This window comes from Callorhinus ursinus, unplaced genomic scaffold (genome assembly GCF_003265705.2).
Source record: "Callorhinus ursinus isolate GAN/ISIS: 27379988/994484 unplaced genomic scaffold, GSC_fseal_2.0 scaffold1, whole genome shotgun sequence".
NCBI lineage: Eukaryota > Metazoa > Chordata > Mammalia > Carnivora > Otariidae > Callorhinus > Callorhinus ursinus.
Window position 1 is genome coordinate 57,194,818 of NW_027397063.1, and position 20,854 is coordinate 57,215,671.

Genomic DNA, 20,854 nt, shown 5'->3' on the forward strand with positions numbered 1-20,854 from the left:
CAGCTCAGGTTGTGATCTCAGGGTTGGGGGATTGAGCCCCGCATGGGGCTCCATGCTTAGCAGGGAGTCTGCTTGATATTCTCTCTCTCCCTCTGCCCCTCCCCACCAGTCTCTCTCTTTCCAATATAAATAAATAAGTCTTTAAAAAAGGATTGCTTTGGCTATTTGGGGTCTTTTGTTGTTCCATGCAAATTTTAGGATTCTTCTAATTTTGTGAAAAATGCTGTTGGTATTTTAATAGAGATTGAGTTAAATGTGAAGATAGCTTTGGGTAGTATGGACATTTTAATGATATTCTTTCAATCTATAGCATGGAATATCTCCATTTGTTTCTGTCATCTTTCTTTCATCATGTGTTATAGTTTTCATTACCTTGATTCAGTTTATTCCTAGGTATTTTATTCTTTTTGATGCAATTGTAAGTAGGATTGTTTTTAAATTTCTCTTTCTGCTTCTTCATTATTAGTGTATAGAAATGCAACAGATTTTTGTATATTAATTATTTATCCCACAACTTTACTGAATTCATTTATCCATTCTAGTAGTTTTTTGATGGGGTCTTTAGGGTTTTCTATATATAGTCTCATGGATCTGCAAATAATGACCGTTTTACTTCTCCCTTACCAATTTGGATGTGTTTTCTTTTTCTTGTCTGAATGCTGCAGCTAGGATTTCCAGTACTATGTTGAATAAAAGTGGCAAGTGTGGACACCCTTCTCTTCTTCCTGATCTTAGAGTAAAAGCTCTCAGATTTTCACCACTGAGTATGATGTTAGCTGTGGGTTTTTTATATATGATCTTTATTATGTTGAGGTATGTTCCCTCTAAACTCACTTTGTTGAGAATTTTTATGAGGAATGGATGTTGTATTTTGTCAAATGATTTTCTGCATGTATTGAGATGGTCATATGGTTTTTATCCTTTTTCTTGTTAATGTGATGTATCTTATTGATTGATTTGCAAATACCAACCATCCTTGCATCCCTGGAATAAATTTAACTTGATCATGGTGAGTCATGCTTTTAATGTATTATTGAATGTGGTTTGCCAATGTTTTGTTTAAGGATTCTTGCATCTATGTTCATCAGAGATATTGGCCCATAAATTTTTTTGGTAGTGTCTTTGTCTACTTTTGGTATCACATTAATGCTGGCCTCATAGAATGAATTTAGAATTTTCATTCCTCTTCTATTTTTAGAATCATTTAAGAAAAGGTTTAACTCTTCTTTAAATATTTGGTAGAATTTGCCTATGAAGCTGTCTGGTGTGGAGTTTTGTTTGTTAGGAGTTTTTGACTACTGAATCAATTCCATTACTAGTAACAGTTCTGTTCAAATTTTCTATCTTCCTAAATCAGTTGTGGAGGATTATGTTTCTAGAAATGTATCCATTTTTTTCCAGGTTGTCCAATTGGTTAGCATATAATTTTTCATAATATTCTCTTATAATCCTTTGTATTTCTGTGGCGGTGTTATTTTTTCTTCATTTCTGATTTTGTTTGAGTCGTCCCTCTTTTTCCCTTGATGAGTCTGGCTAAAAGTTTATCAGTTTTGTTTATCTTTTTAAAGAACCAGTTCTGGGGCACCTGGATGGCTCAGTTGGTTAAGCATCTGCCTTCGGCTCAGGTCATGATCCCAGGATCCTGGAGTCAAGCCCCGAGTCAGGCTCCCTGCTCAGCAGGGAACCTGCTTTTCCCTCTCCCTCTGCCACTCCCCCTTGCTGTGTTCTCTCTCTTTCTCTGTCAAATAAATAAATAAAAATCTTAAAAAAAAAAAAAAAAGAAAGAACCAGGTCCTAGTTTAATTGATCTTTTCTATTGTGTGTGGATTTTTTGTCTCTATTTTATTTATTTCTCTCTAATCTTTATTATTTCCTCTCTTCTACTGGCTTTCAGCTTTGTTTGTTCTTCATTTTCTAGCTCCTTTAATTATAAGATTAGGTTGTTTGAGGTTTTTCTTATTTCTTTAGGTAGGCCTGTATTGTTATAAACTTCTCTCTTACAACTGCTTTTGCTGTGTCCCAAAGATTTTTTTAAAAGATTTTATTTATTTAATTGACAGAAAAAGAGAGCGCACACAAGAGAGCATAAGCAGGGGGAGTGGCAGAGGGAGAAGCAGACTCCCCACTGAGCAGGGAGCTGGATGTGGGGCTCAATCCCAGGACCCTGGGATCATGACCTGCGCCGAAGGCAGACGCTTAACTGACTGAGCCACCCAGGCACCCCATGTCCCAAAGATTTTGGACTATTATGTTTTTATTTTCATTTGTCTCCATGTTTTTTTTTTTATTTCCTCTTTGATTTCTTGGTCGAACCTACTGGTTGGTTAGTAGCATTTTGTTTAGCCTCCATATATTTGTTCTTTCCAAATTTTCTTGTAGTTGATTTTCATTTTCATATCATTGTGGTTAGAAAAGTTGCTCGATATGATACCAAGCCTTTTAAATTTATTGAGACTTGTTTTATGGCCTAACGTGATCTACCATGGAGAATGTTCCATGTGCAATTGAAAAGAATGTGTATTCTGCTGGCTTTGGATGGAATGATCTGTATATATCTGTATATATTTGGTCTGTTGTGTCATTCAAAGGCACTATTTCCTCTAGATTTTCTGTCTGGATGGTCTATCCATTGACTTAAGTGGGGTGGTAAAGTCCCCTACTATTATCGTATGACTGTTAATTTTTTTCCCTTTATATTTGTTAATATGTGCTTTATGTATTTGGGTGCTCCAATTTGGGTGCATAGATATTTAAAATTGTTATATCATCTTCTTGGATGTTCCCTTTATCATTATGTAGTGAGTTTTTCTCTCGTTAGTCTTTGTTTTAAAGTCTTTTGTTTTAAAGTCTACCCTAAGCTCTAAGTGTTGCTACCCCTGGTTTTGTTTTGTTTTTGCTTTCATTTTCATGCTTTATGGTTTCTCAGCCCTTCACTCTCAGTCTGTATGTGTCTTTAGGTCTGAAGGGAGTCTCTTGTAGGCAGCATATAGATGGGCCTTGTTTTTTAACCATTTAGTCATGTAAGTCCTTTGATGGAGCACTTAGCCCCTTTAAAGTAAATTGTAACCTAGTTGTTTTTGTAGTTCTTCTCTGTCCCTTTCTTCTTCTCTTGCTCTCTTCTCTTGTGATTTAATGGCTTTCCTTAGTGTTATGCTTGGATTACTTTCTATTTATTTTGTGTATATCTACTGTAGGTTTTTGATTTGTGGTTACCATTAGGTTCATATATAATATCTCACGGGTATGGCAGTCTATATTAACTGGATGGTCATTTAAGTTTAAATGCATTCTAAAAGCATTAAATTTCTAATCTGTCTCCATGTTTTATGTATATGATGTCATAATTTACATTTTTATTTTGTATATACCTTGATTGGTTTTGTAGATATAATTTTCTATTTTTGTGTTTTAACCTCCATACTGGCTTTATAAGTGATTAATCTACTACCTTCATTACATGTTTGCTTCTACCCACAAACTTTCTTCCTTTCATAATTTTTTCTAGTCAAAGCCTTTTCTTTCCACTCAATTCCCTTTAACATCTATTATAAGGCTGGTTTAGTGGTGATGAGCTCTTTTAACTTTTGTTTGGGAAACTTTTTATCTCTCCTATTCTGAATGGTAACTTTGCTGGATAGAGTATTCTTGGTTGCACATGTTTTTGTTTTTTTTTTCCTTTCAGCACTTTGAATATATCATACCACTGTCTTCTGGCCTACAAAGTTTCTGCTGAAACTCAGCTGATAGCCTTATGGGATTTCCCTTTATGAGACTTTTTTTTTCTCTTGTTGCTTTTAAAATTCTATTACTTTTTGCCATTTTAATTATTATATGTCTTGGTATGTACCTTCTTGGGTTAATCTTGTTAGGGGCTCTCTGTTATTCCTGTATCTGGATGTCTGTTTCCTTCCCCAGATTAGGGAAGTTTTCAGCTATTATTTCTTCAAATAAGTTTTATGCCTTCTTTCTCTTCTCCTTTTGGGATCCCTATACTGTGAATGTTAATACTCTTGATGATATTGGCTGAGTTCCCTTAACCTGTTCTCATTTTTCATTATTCTTGGTTGGTTGTTTGCTTTCTAATAACCTGTCTTCCAGATTACTTATCCATTTTTCTGCCTACCCTAATCTGCTGTTTTTTTCCCTCTAGTGTGTTTTTATTTCAATTATTGAATTTTCCATCTCTGCCTGGTTCTGTTTTATATTTTCTTTCTCTTTGTTGAAGTTCTCACTGAATTCATCCACTCTCTTTTGAAGTCCAATGAGTATCTTTATAACCATTACTTTGCATTTTTATCAGGCATACTGCCTATCTCAGCTTTGCTTAGATCTTTTGCTGTGATTTTTTTCTTTCATTTTGGGACATATCCCTCTGTCTCATTTTGTCAAACTCTGTTTGTTTTACTGTATTATGGAGGTCAGCTATATCACTTGGTCTTGAAAATAGTGGTCTTATGTAGAAGAAGAAGAGGTCCTGTGGTGCCCTTTAGTGATATTTCCCCTAGTTACCAGAGCTAGATGTTCCTGGGATATAATCTCTAGGGGTTGGGTGGACTGAGCAGCATCTGTCCTTAACCCAGTCAGCTGCAATGATCCATTTTGCCTCTCTGGGTGCACTGGACAGGATTTGGTCCCTGTGCTGTTGAGGGACCCAAGGTCTCTGTGGGCTTGTAGGTGGGTGGGGTCAACAGTCAGCCTCGCTGTCTACAATTAGCCTCTGCAGAGGCACACCCCATGGCAGGGCTTTCTCCCTGTTTGGCCCACAGATGCTTTTGTTGATGGGTGAGGCCAGGAACTAGACTAGGTTTTGCAATCTATACCATAACTGTGGATACACTGACCAGCAGGGCTCTCTCTCTGCATAGTCGCTAAAAGGCTTGGTTGCTGGAATTGTAGGTATGCTGCTGTGTAGGGTTGTCTCCCCCTCTCCCCCGGGTAGAAGTCATTTTGGAGTGGCACTGGTTCCTTACCAGGGATGATTGCAGGATGTAAAGGGTCAGGAGCTGCTTTGCAGGTGGGTTGAATGGGGTAGGGCACACAGTTCTAGAAAGATATGTGGAGAGTGTTAGGGCTGGTTTGCAAGTGTACAGCTATCTAGGCTGGGAGATGGGAGGAAAAATGGCACCCACCAACACTTGTTCTTGGAGAAGTCTGAAGATCGCTGTCCCTCCGTTGCACGTTTTGAAATTAGTAAATTTTCAAACTACTGCTTCTGTGCTGTGTCTCAGTTGGGGTTTTTTATTATGCTGGATCTTTAAGGGCAGGGACTCAGTTTCCTATCTCCCTCTGTCTTTCTTGGAGTTAAGCCCCATTGGTTTTTAAAGCCCTGTGTAAATGGAGACTCATCTTCTCAGGGCAGATCCCCAGTGCCTGGGATGCCTGGTGTGGGGTCTAATCTTCTTGCTTCCCCATGCTTGGTATCCCTCTCATTTGTGTCTAGTCTTAGCAGGGATCTGGTTCCCAACTACATCTCTGCCCCTCTTACCTTTTTCAGTGTGACTCTTCTCTCTAATTGACTAAGGACAGTCTGTTCTGCCAGTCTTTAGATCATTTTCAGAGTTAGTTGCACAGATGTAGTTGTTATCTTGTCCATGGGAGAAAGTGAGCTCAGGATCCTCCTACTCTTCTATCTTCTTCCTAACTCTGATTTTCCCTCATTCTATACTCTAGACCCACTGATCTTCTCTTAGCCCTTATACATGCAGAAGTTTTGTATATTCTCTCTTCTCTGCATGTATTAATTTCCCCTGCCTTTTTCCTCTTATTAAGATCTTATCTGTAAGAAACAACTCAGATATCATTCCTCATTAAAAATTATTTTCATTACCTATAAAATTGGGTCAAATATCCTATTACAGACTTGCATACTTCCCTTCTCCTCTCCTTCATAGCTCTGACACAGATAAAATTTTCCATTTGTTTATTATTGCTTTAAAGATTCTCTACTAGACAGTATAGGTATCATGAAGGAGGAGCTTTGTCTGCACATGGAGTAGGTTCTCAGTAAATTTCTGTTGAATGACTTAAAGCCTGGGAGTTCTACTTTCTATGTCATTTAAAAATGTCAGAGACAGGAGCACCTGGGTGGCTCAGTTGGTTAAGTGTCTGACTCTTGATTTCAACTCAGCTCATGATCTCAAGGTTATGGAATTGAGCCCTGCATTGGGCTCCTCACTCAGCGAGGAGTCTACTGGAGATTCTCCCCTCTCCCTCTGCACCTCCCCACCATGCTCTCTCTCTCTCAAATAAATAAGTAAATCTTTACCAAAAAATGTCAGAGCCAAAGTACTTTATGCTCATTTGCAGCATATATTTCGGTATTTTGAAAGGGATGTAGTATTAGGGCCATAAGATCATCATCACTGATTCTTCCTGGCTATTCTATTTATCAACATTAAACTTGATTAAATTTTATATACATGTATGGATTTATGTCTCTTCCTCTAAGTTCTAATATTGGTTTTATTAAAATGTACTGTTCTGATCTCAGTGGTACTCTTCTTTCTGTGCCACATTTCATGGTTTCTTATACCTTATCTGATTGGCTAATATCTTTCAAGGCCCACTATACCTTTAATACTCAGTGTTTTCAGTATATACATTTATTCTTATGCTTTTCTTTAGTTTATATAAGTATGTGAAATGACCTTTCGCTACTTTTTATTTCACCTTCAGCAGCACCATGTTTTAAAATCTTTGTGACATCCCCATATCATTGCCTATTACAAGAAATTTAACATATTCTCTTTCCTTTCAATTACCTTTAACCATATTTCATGTTATTATATTGCAGTTTTATACTCCTTTTCAAAGTAATTTAACTCTTCTTCCCTTCTCTCCTTTTTTCCATTTAATTGTTTATATAAAAACAAACATTAGGGCTTACAAATTTTTCTTCTTGATTTCTTGGATTTATATCTTTGCTTACATCTCCATATCTAAATTCTTATAATACATTTTGTTACTTTTTACTTGACTATTTTTTTCTTTACTCATTGCCAATATACTAAAGTAATTTTCCCCATTTTCATGATATTGTTCACCTTGTCAGGAGTCTATCATTGTAACCTCTTGCTATTATCAAATCCCAAGTTATAGGTGTGGTCATTAAGGTGACTCATGTATTTTACTTCTAATTCATCAATCTCAGAAGTGTTTGATTTCTACTCTGAAACAGAGAACAGCCAATCCATCTATTTTAACCTACTTGCTATCTCTCTAATTTATTTCTGGGTCCAGGTAGTACTTTATACTTTTCAAGTTTTTATTTAAATTCCAATTAGTTTACATATAGCATAATATTAGTTTCAGGTGTATAATATAGTGATTCAGCATTCCATACAATGGCCAGTGCTCATCACAACTGTACTCCTTTATCTCTGTCACCTATTTAATCCATTCCCCTACCCACCTCCCCTCTGATAACCATCAGTTTGTTCCCTATAGTTAACAGTCTGTTTCTTAGTTTGCTCTCTTTTTTTACCTATGCTCATTTGTTTTGTTTCTTAAATTCTTACATATGAGTGAAATCATATAGTATTTGTCTTTCTCTGACTGACTTATTTCTCTTAGCATTATATTCTGTAGCTCCATCCATGTCATTGCAAATGGCAAGATTTCATTCTTTTTTATGGCTAATATTCCATTGTGTATATATACTATATCCTCTTTGTCCATTCAACAGTTGGTGGACACTTGGGCTGCATCCATAGTTAGGCTGTTGTAGAAAATACTGCTATAAATACTGGGATGCATGTGTCCCTTTAAATTAGTATTTTTGTATTCTTTGAGTAAATACCTAGAGGTGCATTGCTAGATCATAGGATAACTCTATTTTTAACTTTTTGAGGAATCTCCGTACTGTTTCCAGCGTGGCTACATCAGTTTGCATTCCTAGCCACGGTGTAAGACACTCATTCCCCTTTCTCTGCATCCTCACCAACACCTGTTGTTTCTTGTGCTGTTGATTTTAGCCATTCTGACAGGTGATAGGTCATTGTAGTTTTGATTTGTAATTTCCCTGATGATAACTGATGTTGAGCATCTTTCCATATGCCTGTTGGCCATCTGAATGTCTAATTCGGAAAAATGTCTATTCATATCTTCAGTCCATCTTTTAATTGGATTATTCACTTTTGGGGTGTTGAGTCGTATAATTTCTTTATATATTTTGGGCACCAATCCTTTATCAGATATGTCATTTATTAAATTCAACTTGCTCCTTTCCACCTGATTTTGCATATACCACTATTCTTATCTGGGATAGAAATCTGCAGTATTTCAGATCAGAGGGAAGAAAATTCTTGCTAATACATGCGCATATCATACTCTCCAGAGATTAGACTAAGTTTTTAACTAAGTTCCTAATGATATGGGGAAAATTATTTTTACTAGCCCTCATGACCTTGTAACATGAACATACAGACCTAGAACATATGCAGCATAGACTAATACTCCATGCCTTCTACTACAGTTCCTTTTACATCTGGTACATAAGAAGTGCACGGTATGTTATGGCTGTAAGAATTCTTGATGTGGTTCTATACTGATACCCATTTTTAAAATTATGGTAGGCTTGAGGATATGAAATTTACTATATCCATAAGTCTGTATTCCTACTATGTTCTCTAGTTTACTTTGGAAATGATCTTAAACATATATAATCATACACACACCTACATAGCAAACTCATCTTTCAATTATTCCTGCAAAAGACCAGAAACACTTGTGTATGTATTACCTCACTAGGAAACACATGTCAAGATTACTAAGATATTTTAGCATTTATATTATATATTTACATGAAACTGTACATAGATAAAACACCTAATTGATATGCTTTAATACATTCACTAATAAGTCAACTTGACGAATACATTTTCAGTTTAACATAATTCGTTCTGTTCATATTAGCAAGGTGGTATCACTGTGGAATTTTGGAATTACAGAAAAGACAGTGAATTTATTCAAGTAAAATTCTACCAGTATTCATATTACATTTTGCAGATAATCTTAAAAGAACATTCTTGTTCATGTGATCCTTGTTTTATGATACTTAAGTGAAATATGTAATATTTAGAAGATTTTAGGATTTGTTTTATAAAAGTGATTTCATTTTTTATATTTGCAATATAACACTAATATATTGTCTTCATCTGTTAGTTTTCCAATCTTTGAAAATCCATATCCCATGGACATTCATGAATCACCAGTTACATGCACAGCATACTTTGCTGATTGCCCACCAGATCTGATTCTAGTACTCTACTCTATAGGAGTCAAGCATAAAAAACAAGGATACAGTAATAAGGTAAAAGTAACAATTAAAAATAAGTTTTCTTTATATGATCATACTATTTCCTGTTCTTTTTGACCTTCCATATAAGAAGACTTGAGCTAAATTCTTTTGTGGTCATAAGCTCTTATCTATAAAAGGCATAACTTGTGAAATTTAAATTTCCTAAATGCTACATAGCTTTAAGCCTAAAGAGTATAAATTTCTTATATACTTAGTATATACTTATATACTGAGATATAGTTACCTATCATATATATTTATATACTAAATATATATTTGAACCATAAAATGTAGTTTTTAACTATTTTAGATAAAGGATTATGTTTTACAAAATTCAAGAGTCAACTCTTTTCAGTTAATTGTTATTCAGTGGCTAACAAGACACAATAGTCATTTGTTAAATAACTTTCTAAATTCCATTTTGTTGTATTTAACTACAGGATTCAAATACTTACAATAGTAATAGACTCCCTCTTTATGATTTCTATTTGCACAAGGCTGTTGGAATGGACAACTCAAGGGGGCACAATTTACATAGTATTCTGTGTTAAATAGAACTATGATAGTTTGGTGGTACACAGACTATGTGGCAAATGTAGCAACACTGTATTTGTATGATTAAAATACTTTTTAAGTACTTTTTATGTAAATGGTAATATTTGTTAAAATTTATATTTTTAAAGGAGATAGAATTGTGCATTTGGAATTGTTTGTTCAGTGAAAGAATTAAAAGATAGCTGCACACTTCATCCTTTGTTACTTTACAGCTATTTCCTTTAAGTGAATAGTTTGCCATTATTTTAAAATGTTTTCATTTAAAATGTTTGTTATTTAAATTTAAAAAATAAAACTCATAAATTCTTCCTGAATAATCTATTTAGGAGTGGCCAATCAGTGGAGGAGCTTGGAACCTTGGAACACAAACATATCCAGAAATTGTTATTACTGGGTAAGTGGGATGTGATTTATGACTTCATTAATTCATCAACAAAAGATTTTATTGAATTTTTACACTTTCCTATAATTGTGCTCTAGGCAGTACCAGAAATATCACTACTTCCTGTAGCAACTGACTTCATGCTCTAATCTTAAGAATGGAAATAGAGGGGCGCCTGGGTGGCTCAGATGGTTAACCGTCTGCCTTTGGCTCAGGTCATGATCCCAGGGTCCTGGGATCGAGTCCCGCATCAGGCTCCCTGCTCCTTGGGAGCCTGCTTCTCCCTCTGCGTCTCTCTCTCTCTCTCTGCCTTTCATGAATAAATAAAAAAAAAATCTTAAAAAAGAATGGAAATAGAGACATAACAACAGATAAAGATATTTAAAAGATTATAAAGGGCTCTTCTTATGAGATATAGAACAGATATACTTTTTCCTATTTTTTCCACTAAGTACTACTCAAAGCCCTGGGTATTATATATTAAACAAACATAAGATGATTGGAAAAGGTGGAGAGAAGTGAAGCTGTCTAGGGTCCCCCAACACCCAAGAAATGACATGATGGTGAGTTTGTTAGGTTTTCTTTTTGCTTCATATATCCCAGACTTGGAGCTGAAGTAGCTAGCAACTTGGAACTGCCAATGGGCACAGATAAAACAATAAAAAAAGCCCAACAAAAGCTAGCACTCTCTAGCCAAAGGATGAGATAAGGGGACCTATCAAGATAGAAAACTGTTAGAAACTAATCTCTCTTACCACCACAGAAAAATCTATGGCCCACAACAACCCACTCCAGCAGAGGCTAAGTGGAGAGCATCAGTTTCTGACATTGAGCAAAAGCTCAGTACAGAACTTTTAACCCTGCTGGTTGGTAATGAAACCCATCACCTGTAGTTTTAGAGGAGATCATATGGGGAACCATAATTCCAACCAACACCCAGCAGTAATGAGGAGCCACACATTTCCCTCTTCTTGGGTCACTGCAAGTACAGTGAGGAAGGAAAGAAGAAAGATATCAAGGCTGAAAAATTGCATAAAGAATAATAGCTGAAAACTTCCTAAATTTGGCAATAGACATGTCTAATCCTATAGATTCCAGAAGCTGAATGAACACGTAATCTACAAGACACATCATAGTCAAACTTCTGAACACTTAGAAGTCAAACTTCTAAACATCAAGTAAAAAATCATGAAAGCAACAAGACAAATGATGCAGTACAAATAGTGCAACACCAATTGGATGACAGTGGATTTCTCATCAGAAACCATGGAAGCCAGAAGAAAATCTCATCTGTTTCAAGCGCTGAAATAAAACAACTGGCAATCCAGAATCCTATACCTAACAAAAATATCCTAGAGGAAATATTTAAGGCAATTACAAATGAGAGAGGATAAAGTGAGGTAAAGGGAGCAAGGTTTTTATAGTTACCTCAATATAGTAGTAATGATGACACAAAAAGACTGTGACAAGTAAAGCAACCATTAAAAAATATACAAAAAGATACACTAAAAAACATTATTAACACATCATAAGGTTGTATTAAATAATTGAATAAATCCATAAAAATGCAGGGGAAGAGTGGATGGGGGAGACAGAAGCCCTAACATATCAATGATTCCATTAAATATAAATCGGAGGGGGAGACAAACCAGGAGAGACTATGGACTCTGAGAAACAAACAGGGTTCTAGAGGGGAGTGGGGTGGGGGGGTGGGTTAGCCTGGTGATGGGTATTAAAGAGGTCATGTGTGGAATGGAGCACTGGGTGTTATATGCAAACAATGAATCATGGAACACTACATCAAAAATTAATAATGTAATGTATGGTGATTAACATAACATAATAAAATAAAAAATATATAAACAGTCTAAATACACCACTTCAAATGTACAAATTGGCAGAGTGGATTAAAAACATGACCTAACTATATGCTATTTCAATATACTTACTTCAAACATAACAGTATAGTTAGATTAGGAGAAAAACAATGGGAAAATACTCCATAAAATTATCAATGGAGAGTGACATCAGCAAGATGTCAGAATAGGTAGCACATATGTAACAACAGGATATGTTCCAAAAAACCTTCATGAAAACCCCAGAAATTATTTAGGAAATCATAGTATCCCAGGCAAGCTGAAAGTCCAGAATAGCCACAGCCATCTCATTTCATTTTGATTGTGTCATCTCCTCCCCCAAATTGTCACAGCTCATATTCAGGTGGAAAGCCCAACTTGCATCTTCTTTCATGAGAGGGAAATAGAAAAGCAGAATGTACATTCAGTGTTCCTCCTTTTCAGGGGGATCCCCAAGAGACTGACTCAGGTAAGACAGAATCTAAAGTACTGATGGAAACATGGAGACCTGAGGGCAGAGAACAAAAGACCTCAGTGGTTTGTTGAAGCACCAAAAATTTGCAGTGCTGCTGGCAGACAGTAGAGGGAGCGGAAGATGACAAGCCACTGATAAACCAGAAACCTCTCTAATTAGGAAATTATACACACAAGCCCAAAAGAGACACATCCTCATTAAAGGTTTGAGAAGCCCCCATGATCTCTACCTGGACTGATTGGTGAAGGTCTTCCCCTATACAAAGCCAGTTCATAAGAGAAGGCTGTAATGCTAAATTCAAAACGAGATATAACAAGAAACACAAAGAAATAGTGAAATATGGCCCAATTGAGGAATAAAAAACACCTCCAAAAACTGACCCTAAAGAAATGGATATTTGTAAATTACCTGACAGTTCAGAACAATTGTCTTAAAGAAGGTCAATGCACTAGAGTACACAGACAACTAAATAAAATCAGGAAAATGATGAATGAATGAAATGAGAATATCAATAAAGAACAACTACAAAAAAGAACCAAAAAGATATTTTAGAGAAAAATACTGAATTGAAAAATTTTATTAGAAGGAGGGATCAACAGAAGACAATCAGTAGAAAGAATCAGCAAACTTGAAGATAGGTAATATGAAAATTATCAAGCCAGAAGAACAAAAAGAATGCCTAAAGGATTTATAGAATACCATTAAGTAGACCAATATAAGCATTATGGAAGTCCCAGAAGGAGAAGAGAGAGAAAATAGGGCGGAAAACTTCCAAATTTGAATAAGTAAATGAACATATACATTCAAGAACCTCCAAATATTCCAACGAAGGTGAATCCAAAGAGGCCCATATTGAGATATATCATAATCAAATGGCCAAACACAAAGAAATAATCTTGAAAGCAGCAACAGAAAAGCTACTCATCGTGTATATGGAAACTCCCATAAGATTATCAGTGGATTTCTCAGCAGAAACATTTTGGGATAGAAGAGTGTGCGTTGATATATTCAAAGTGCAAGAAGAAGAAGAAGAAGAAAAAGAAGCAGCCTTGAATACTAGATCTGGAAAACTACTTCAAGAATGAAGGAGAAATAAAGACCTTCTAAGATAAAAATGAGAATGTTTATCACCAATACACCTGCCTTACTAGAACTGCTAAAGGGAGTCCTTCAAGTCAAAATGAATGAAAACTAGACAGCAAAATAAAGCATAAGAAAATATATAGACAAAACCAAAATCCTGTAACACAGTATATAATGGTAGTATATAAATAAGTGTATATACTTTATATATACCACTTTATATAGTGGTAGTATATAAATAACTTTAAATTCAAGTTTAGAATTTAGAAGATAAAGCATTTTTTTAAACTATATAAAACTGCATCAGTAAGAGAAAAGGTTAAAACCGTATCATTTCAATAGATGCAGAAAAAGCATTTGACAAAGTACATCTATTAATGATAAAAACCCTCTGCAAAGTAGGTCTAGAGGGAACAAACCTTAACATAATAAAGGCCTTATATGAAAAACTCATTCCTGACATCATACTCAATGGTGAAAAACAGAGCTTTTCCCCTAAGATCAGGAACAAAACAAGGATGTCCACTCTGACCACTTTTATTCGGTATAGTACTGGAATTCCTAGCCACAGACATTAGACAACATCAAGAAATAAAAGGCATCCAAATTGGTAAGGAAGAAGTAAAGCTCACTATTAATAGATGCCATGATACTATAGAAAGAAAACCCAAAAGACTCCACCCAGAAACTACTAGAACTAATAAACGAATTCAGCAAAGTCAAGATACAGTATCAATGTACAGAAATCTTTTGCATTCCTATACACTAATGATGAAACAGCAGAAAGTGAAATTAAGAAAACAATCCCATATATAATTACATCAAAACAACAAAATATCTAGGAATAAACTTAGCCAAAGAGGTGAAAGACCTATATTCTGAAAAGTTTAAAACACTGATGAAATAAATTCAAGATGACACAGAGAAATGGAAGGACATTCTCTGCTCATGGATTGGAAGAGCAAATATTGTTCAAATGCCTATACTACCCAAAGCAATTTGCAGATTTAATGCAATCCCTATCAAAATACCAACATCATTTTTCACAGAATTAGAACAAACAATCCTAAAATTTGTATGGAATGAAAAAGACTTTGAATATCCAAAGCAATCTTGAAAAAGAAAAACAAATGGAAGTATCACAATTCCAGATTTCAAGTCACATTACAAAGTGATAGTAATTAAAACAGTATGGTACTGGCATAAAAACAGACATATAGATCAACGGAATAGAACAACAACAAAAAAAGAAATAAACCCACAACTATTTGGTCAATTAATCTTCAACAAAGGAGGAATGAATATACAAAGGGAAAAGACAGTCTCTTCAACAAATGGTATTGGGAAAACTAGACATCCACATGCAAAAGAATGAAACTTGACCACTTTTTTCACCATTCACAAAAAAAAACTCAATATAGATTAAATACCTACATGTGAGACCTGAAACCATAAAAATCCTTGAAGAGAGCACAGGCAATAATCTCTCTGATATCAGCCATAGCAAATTTTTCTAGATATGTCTCCTGAGACAAGGGAAATAAAATAAAAAATAAACTATTGGGATTATATCAACATAAAAATCTTCTGCACAGTGAAGGAAACAATCAATAAAACAAAAAAGGCAACTTATAGAATGGGAGAAGATATTTGCAAGTGACATATCTGATAAAAGGTTAAGATCCAAAATATATAAAGAAATCATACAACTCAATACCCCCAAAACAATCCAATTGAAAAATGGGCTTCTTCAAAGAAGACATGCAGATGGCAAACATCACTCATCATCAGGGAAATACAAATCAAAACTATAAAGAGAAATCACCTCACACCTGTCAGATTGGCCAAAATCAACAACACAAGAAAGTGTTGCCGAGGATGTGGAGAAAAAGGAACCCTCATGCATTATTGGTGGGAAGGCTAACTGGTGAAGCCACTCTGGAAAACAGTATGGAGGTTACTCAAAAATATTAATTATAGAACTACCCTATTATCCAGTAATTACAGTACTGGGTATTTACCCCCCCAAAAACAAAAACATTAACTGAAGGGATACATGCACCCATATGTTTTCTGCAGCATTATTTACAATAGCCAAACTATGGAAGCAACTCAAGTGTTCATTGATAGATGAATGAATAGAGAAGATGTAGTATATATATACAAGGCAATATTACTCAGCCATAAATGATAATGAAATCTTGCCATTTGCAACAGCATGGATAGAGTTAGAGAGTATAATGCTAAGTGAAATAAGAGAAGGACAAATACCATATGAGTTCATTCATATGTGGAATTTAAGAAAAAAAAACTAGCAAAGAAAAAAAAGAGACAAACGAAGAAACAGGCTCTTTTTTTAAAAAAAAAGATTTTATTTATTTTTATTTGACACAGAGACAGAGATAGTGAGAGAGAGAGCATAAGTAGGGGGAGTGGCAGACAGGCAGAGGCAGAGGGAGAAGCAGGCTTCCTGCTGAGCAAGGAGCCTGATGCGGGACTCGATCCCAGGACCCCAGGATCATGATCTGGGCCGAAGGCAGCCACTTAACCAACTGAGCCACCCAGGCGCCCCCCATGAAACAGACTTAACTACAGAGAACAAACTGATCATTACCAGAGGGATGGGGGGGATGAGTGATACAGGGTATGGGGATTAAAGAGTACATTATGATGAAAAATATAAAATAACTATATAAAACTATATAAACTATAAAAAACTATATAAACTAAACTATATAAACTATAAACTATATATGATGAAAAAAACTATATAAACTATATAAAATAAACTATATTAACATTTATAAAATATAAAAAGATATAATTTGTGACATTGGTAACAAAGTGAAGGGGGAGCTATAAAGGACTAGTTTTTTGATGCAAATGAAGTTAACTTGGTATCACTTTAAAATAGATGTGTATAACTATAAAATCTCTTATATAATACACATGGTAATCACAAAAGAAAATGCCTACAGAATATGCACAAAGAAAATGAGAACAGAATCAAAACATGTCACTATAAAAAGTCAATGAAACACAAAGTAAGGCAGGAAGAGATAAAATGTGGGGCAAAATAAATACAAAATAGAAAGAAAATAATTTTAAAATGGCAATAGTAAATCCTTCCTTGTCAGTAATTTCTTTAAATATAAATGGATTAATTCCCAAATCAAGTGATTGCATGTATTAAAAACAAAAAGGATCCAACTATATGCTGTCTACAGAAATTCACTTCAGGTATAAGGACAAAAATAGGCTGAAAGTGAAAGAATGAACAAATATATTCTGTGAAAATGCTATCCAAAAGAGAGCAGGAATGACCATACTTATGTAGGAAAAAATATACTTTAATCAAAAATTGTCATAAGAGACAAAGTACATTATATAATGATAAAATGACCAATTCACCAGAAAGAAATAAAAATCATAAATATATATGTACCTAGCAGCAGAGCACCCAAATATATAAAGCAAACATTGACAGAAGTAAAGGGAGAAAGAGGTAATAACACAAAAATAGGAGATTCCAACACCCCACTTTTTTTTAATTCAATTAGCCAACATATAGTACATCTCCAGTTTTTGATGTAGTGTTCAATGATTCATCATCTGCATACAACACCCAGTGCTCAACACATCAAGTGCCCTCCCTAATACCCATCACCCAGTTACCCCATCTCCCCACCCACCTTCCTTTCCACAACCCTCAGTTTGTTTCCCAGAGTCAAGTCTCGTGGTTTGGCTCCCTCTCTGATTTCTCCCCCTTCAGTTTTCCTTCCCTTCTCCTATGGTCCTCCATGCTATTCCTTATGTTCCACATATGAGTGAAACCATATGATAATTGTCTTTCTCTGAGTGACTTATTTCATTTAGCATAATCCCCTCCAGTTCCATCCATGTCAATGCAAATGGTGGGTATTCATCCTTTCTGATAGCTGAGTAAAATTCCATTGTATATATGTACCACATCTTCTTTATCCAGTCATCTGTTGAAGGGCATCTTGGCTCCTTTCACACTTCAGGCTATTGTGGATGTTGTTTCTATGAACACTGGGGTGCAGGTGCCCCTTCTTTTCAATACATCTGTATCTTCGGAGTCAATACCCAACAGTGCAATTGCTGGGTCATAGGGTAGCTCTATTTTTAACTTATGAGGAACCTCCATACTGTTTTCCAGAGTGGCTGTACCAGCTTGCATTCCACCAACAATCAACACCCCACTTTCAATAATTAATAGATCTCCCACACAGAAGAACAATAAGGAAACAGGGACCCAAACAACACCATAGACCAATTGGACCTGGGAGACAAGTACAGAATGGTCCATTCAACAACAGCAGGATATACATTATTCTCAATTACACATGAAACATTCTCCAATATAGATCACATGTTAGGTCACAAAATAAGTTTTAACAAATTATTAAGATTGAAATTATAACAACTTTTACAACCACAATGAAATGAAACTAGAAGTCAATAGCAAAAGGAAGACTGGAAAATCCACAAATATGTGGAAACTAAGCAACATTCTCATCCACAAATATGTGGAAACTAAGCAACACTAAGAACTTATAACAGAATCCAGAAAATTTGCAGGGTACAAAGTCGAAACACAATAATCAACAGATCAACAAAGAAATCACAAGGAGATTGGAAGATATCTTGAGACATGAAAATAAAAATACAATCTACCAAAACATGGGATTCAGCAAAAGCACTGCTAAGAAGTTTATAAATAAACATCTAAGAAATTTATAGTAGAAAATGTTGATGTTAAAAAAAGATTTGAAATCAACAATCTAACTGTACACTTTAAGAGATCAGAAAAAGAAAAATACAAACTTGAAATTGGTAGAAAGAAGAAAATAATAAAGGTTACAGCAGAACTAAAATTGAAATCATGAATAGGAAAACAGAAAAAATATTGAAAACTAAGTTATTTTTTAAAAGATCAACTAAATTGACAAAGTTGTAGATAGACTAATAAAAAAGGTAAAAGACTCAACAAATACCAGAAATGAAAGAGGAGACATTGCAATTGATGCTGCTGAAATTAAAAGGTTCATAAGAGACTACTCTGAACAATTATATGCCAACAAACTGGGTAACCTAGAAAAAATGGGTAAATTTCTGGAAACATACAACTTATGAAGACTGAATCATGAAGAAATTAAAAGATCTGAACAGGTATTAACTAGGAAGGAGACTAAATAAGTAGTAATAATTTTTAAAAAAGCAACAATAAAGAAATGTTTAGGACTAGATGTCTTCTCTAAACAATTGTACCTAACATTTAAAGAAGAATTAACAGCAGTCCTTCTCAAACTCTTTGGAAAAACTGAAGACGAGGGAACACTTCCAAACTCATTTATCAGGCCAGCATTATCCTGATATGAAAATCAAACAGATACTAACAGAAAAGAAAACTACAGATCAATATCCCAAAGGAATATCAATGCAAAACTAACTCCTCAACAAAATACTAGGAAATTGAATACAACTGCACATTTAAGGATTATACATCATGAACAAGTGGAACTTATTCCCAGGATGCAAGGATAGTTCAACATATAAAAATCAATCATTGTGATAAACCACATTAACAGAATGAAGGACAAAAAGCACACAATCATTTCAGATAATGCTAATAATGTATTTGATAAAATCCAACACCCTTTTATGATAAAAACATTCAACCAACTAGTAATAAAAGGAAATTGCCCCACCATAATAAAGGTCATATGTGAAAAAGTACATAGCTAACATCATACTCAATGATGGAAAATCTGAAACTTGTCCCTCCAAGATCAAGAACAGGGGAAGGATGCCCACTCACAACTTCTATTCAACAGAATACTGGAAAAATCTATCCAGAGCAAAACACAAGAAAAATAAAGAGCACCCAAGAAAAGAAGATTTAAAATTATCTCTATTTGTAGAAGACATGATCTTGTATGCAGAATTCATATATTCACACACACATACACAAACTGTTAGAACCCAGAAAATTTGCAGGGTACAGTCAAAACACAAAATCAGTTACATTTCTGTATACTGACCATAAACAATATGACAGGAAATTAAGGAAACAATTCCATTTACAACAGAATGAAAAAGAATTTAAGATTTAGGAATTAAACTTAACCAAATTAACAAAACTCTTAATAATGAAAACCACAAAACATTGAAGAAAGAAATTAGAAACACAAATTAATGGATAGATACCTCATGTTCATAGACTGGAAGCCTTAATATTGTTAAACTGTTCATACTACCCACAGTGATCTACAGATTCAGATTAAATCATTATCAAAATCCCCATGGTGTATTTTGCAGAAATAGAAAAAAAAATCCTAAAATTAACATGGAATCTCAGAGAACTGTAATATCCACAACAGTCGTGAGAAAGACAAACAAATTAGAGTCTTCACACTTCCTGGTTTCAAGACATGATAATTAAAACATAATACAAAGTAATCAAAACAGAATTATATTGGCATAAAGACAGACATATAAACCATTGGAACAGAATTCATAAATATACTGTCATCTATATGGTCAGATCTTTGATAAATTTACCAAGGCTATCCAGTGGGGAAAGGATAGTGTCTCCATCAAGTGATGTTGGGAAAATAGGATTTGCTCATGTAAAAGAATGAAGCTAGATTTACCTTACACCATATACAAAAATCAACTGAAAATGGAAAATCCTAAATGTAAAACCTGAAACTATAATAAACTCCTGAAAGAAAACATAGGGGAAATTTTCATGACATTGCATTTGGCAATTATATCTTGGATGTGACACCAAAAACACAGGTAACAAAAGCAAAAATAGACAAATGAGACTACCTCAAACTTAAAATCTTCTGTGAAGCAAGGAAACAATCAACAGAGGAGAAAGGCAACCTATGGAATGGGAAAAGTTATTTGCAAAGCATATATCTGATAAGGCTTTAATATTCAGAATATAAAGAACCCTATAGCTCAAGAGGAAAAAAAATCCAGTTAAAGATAGGCAAGAGACTTAAATAGGTATGTCTCCAAAGAAGACTTACAAATGGCTAACAAGCATATGAAAAGTTGCTCAAAATCACTACTTATTAGAGAAATGCAAATGAAAACCACAATATCACTTTATACCTGTTAAGATGGCACTATAAAATAACAACAAAAACAGAAAATAAAAAGTGTTAACA

At 34.7% G+C, this 20,854-nt stretch overlaps 1 protein-coding gene and 1 long non-coding RNA gene across 9 annotated transcripts in view; one reads left to right on the plus strand and one right to left on the minus strand.

Annotated features, from left to right (window-relative positions):
- The window catches only part of STXBP5L (syntaxin binding protein 5L), a 404,049-nt gene that overhangs the window by 247,207 nt on the left and 135,988 nt on the right, over positions 1 to 20,854 (plus strand). For all 8 annotated transcript variants that reach the window (XM_073894175.1, XM_073894170.1, XM_073894178.1 and 5 more), the window contains exons 13-14: positions 9,163 to 9,310; positions 10,180 to 10,247. In XM_073894175.1, the coding sequence (XP_073750276.1) occupies positions 9,163 to 9,310; positions 10,180 to 10,247 (216 nt within the window). The remainder of the gene's footprint in view (positions 1 to 9,162; positions 9,311 to 10,179; positions 10,248 to 20,854) is intronic.
- The window catches only part of LOC141373020 (uncharacterized), a 185,430-nt gene that overhangs the window by 46,137 nt on the left and 118,439 nt on the right, over positions 1 to 20,854 (minus strand). The gene's annotated exons all lie outside the window — the stretch shown is intronic.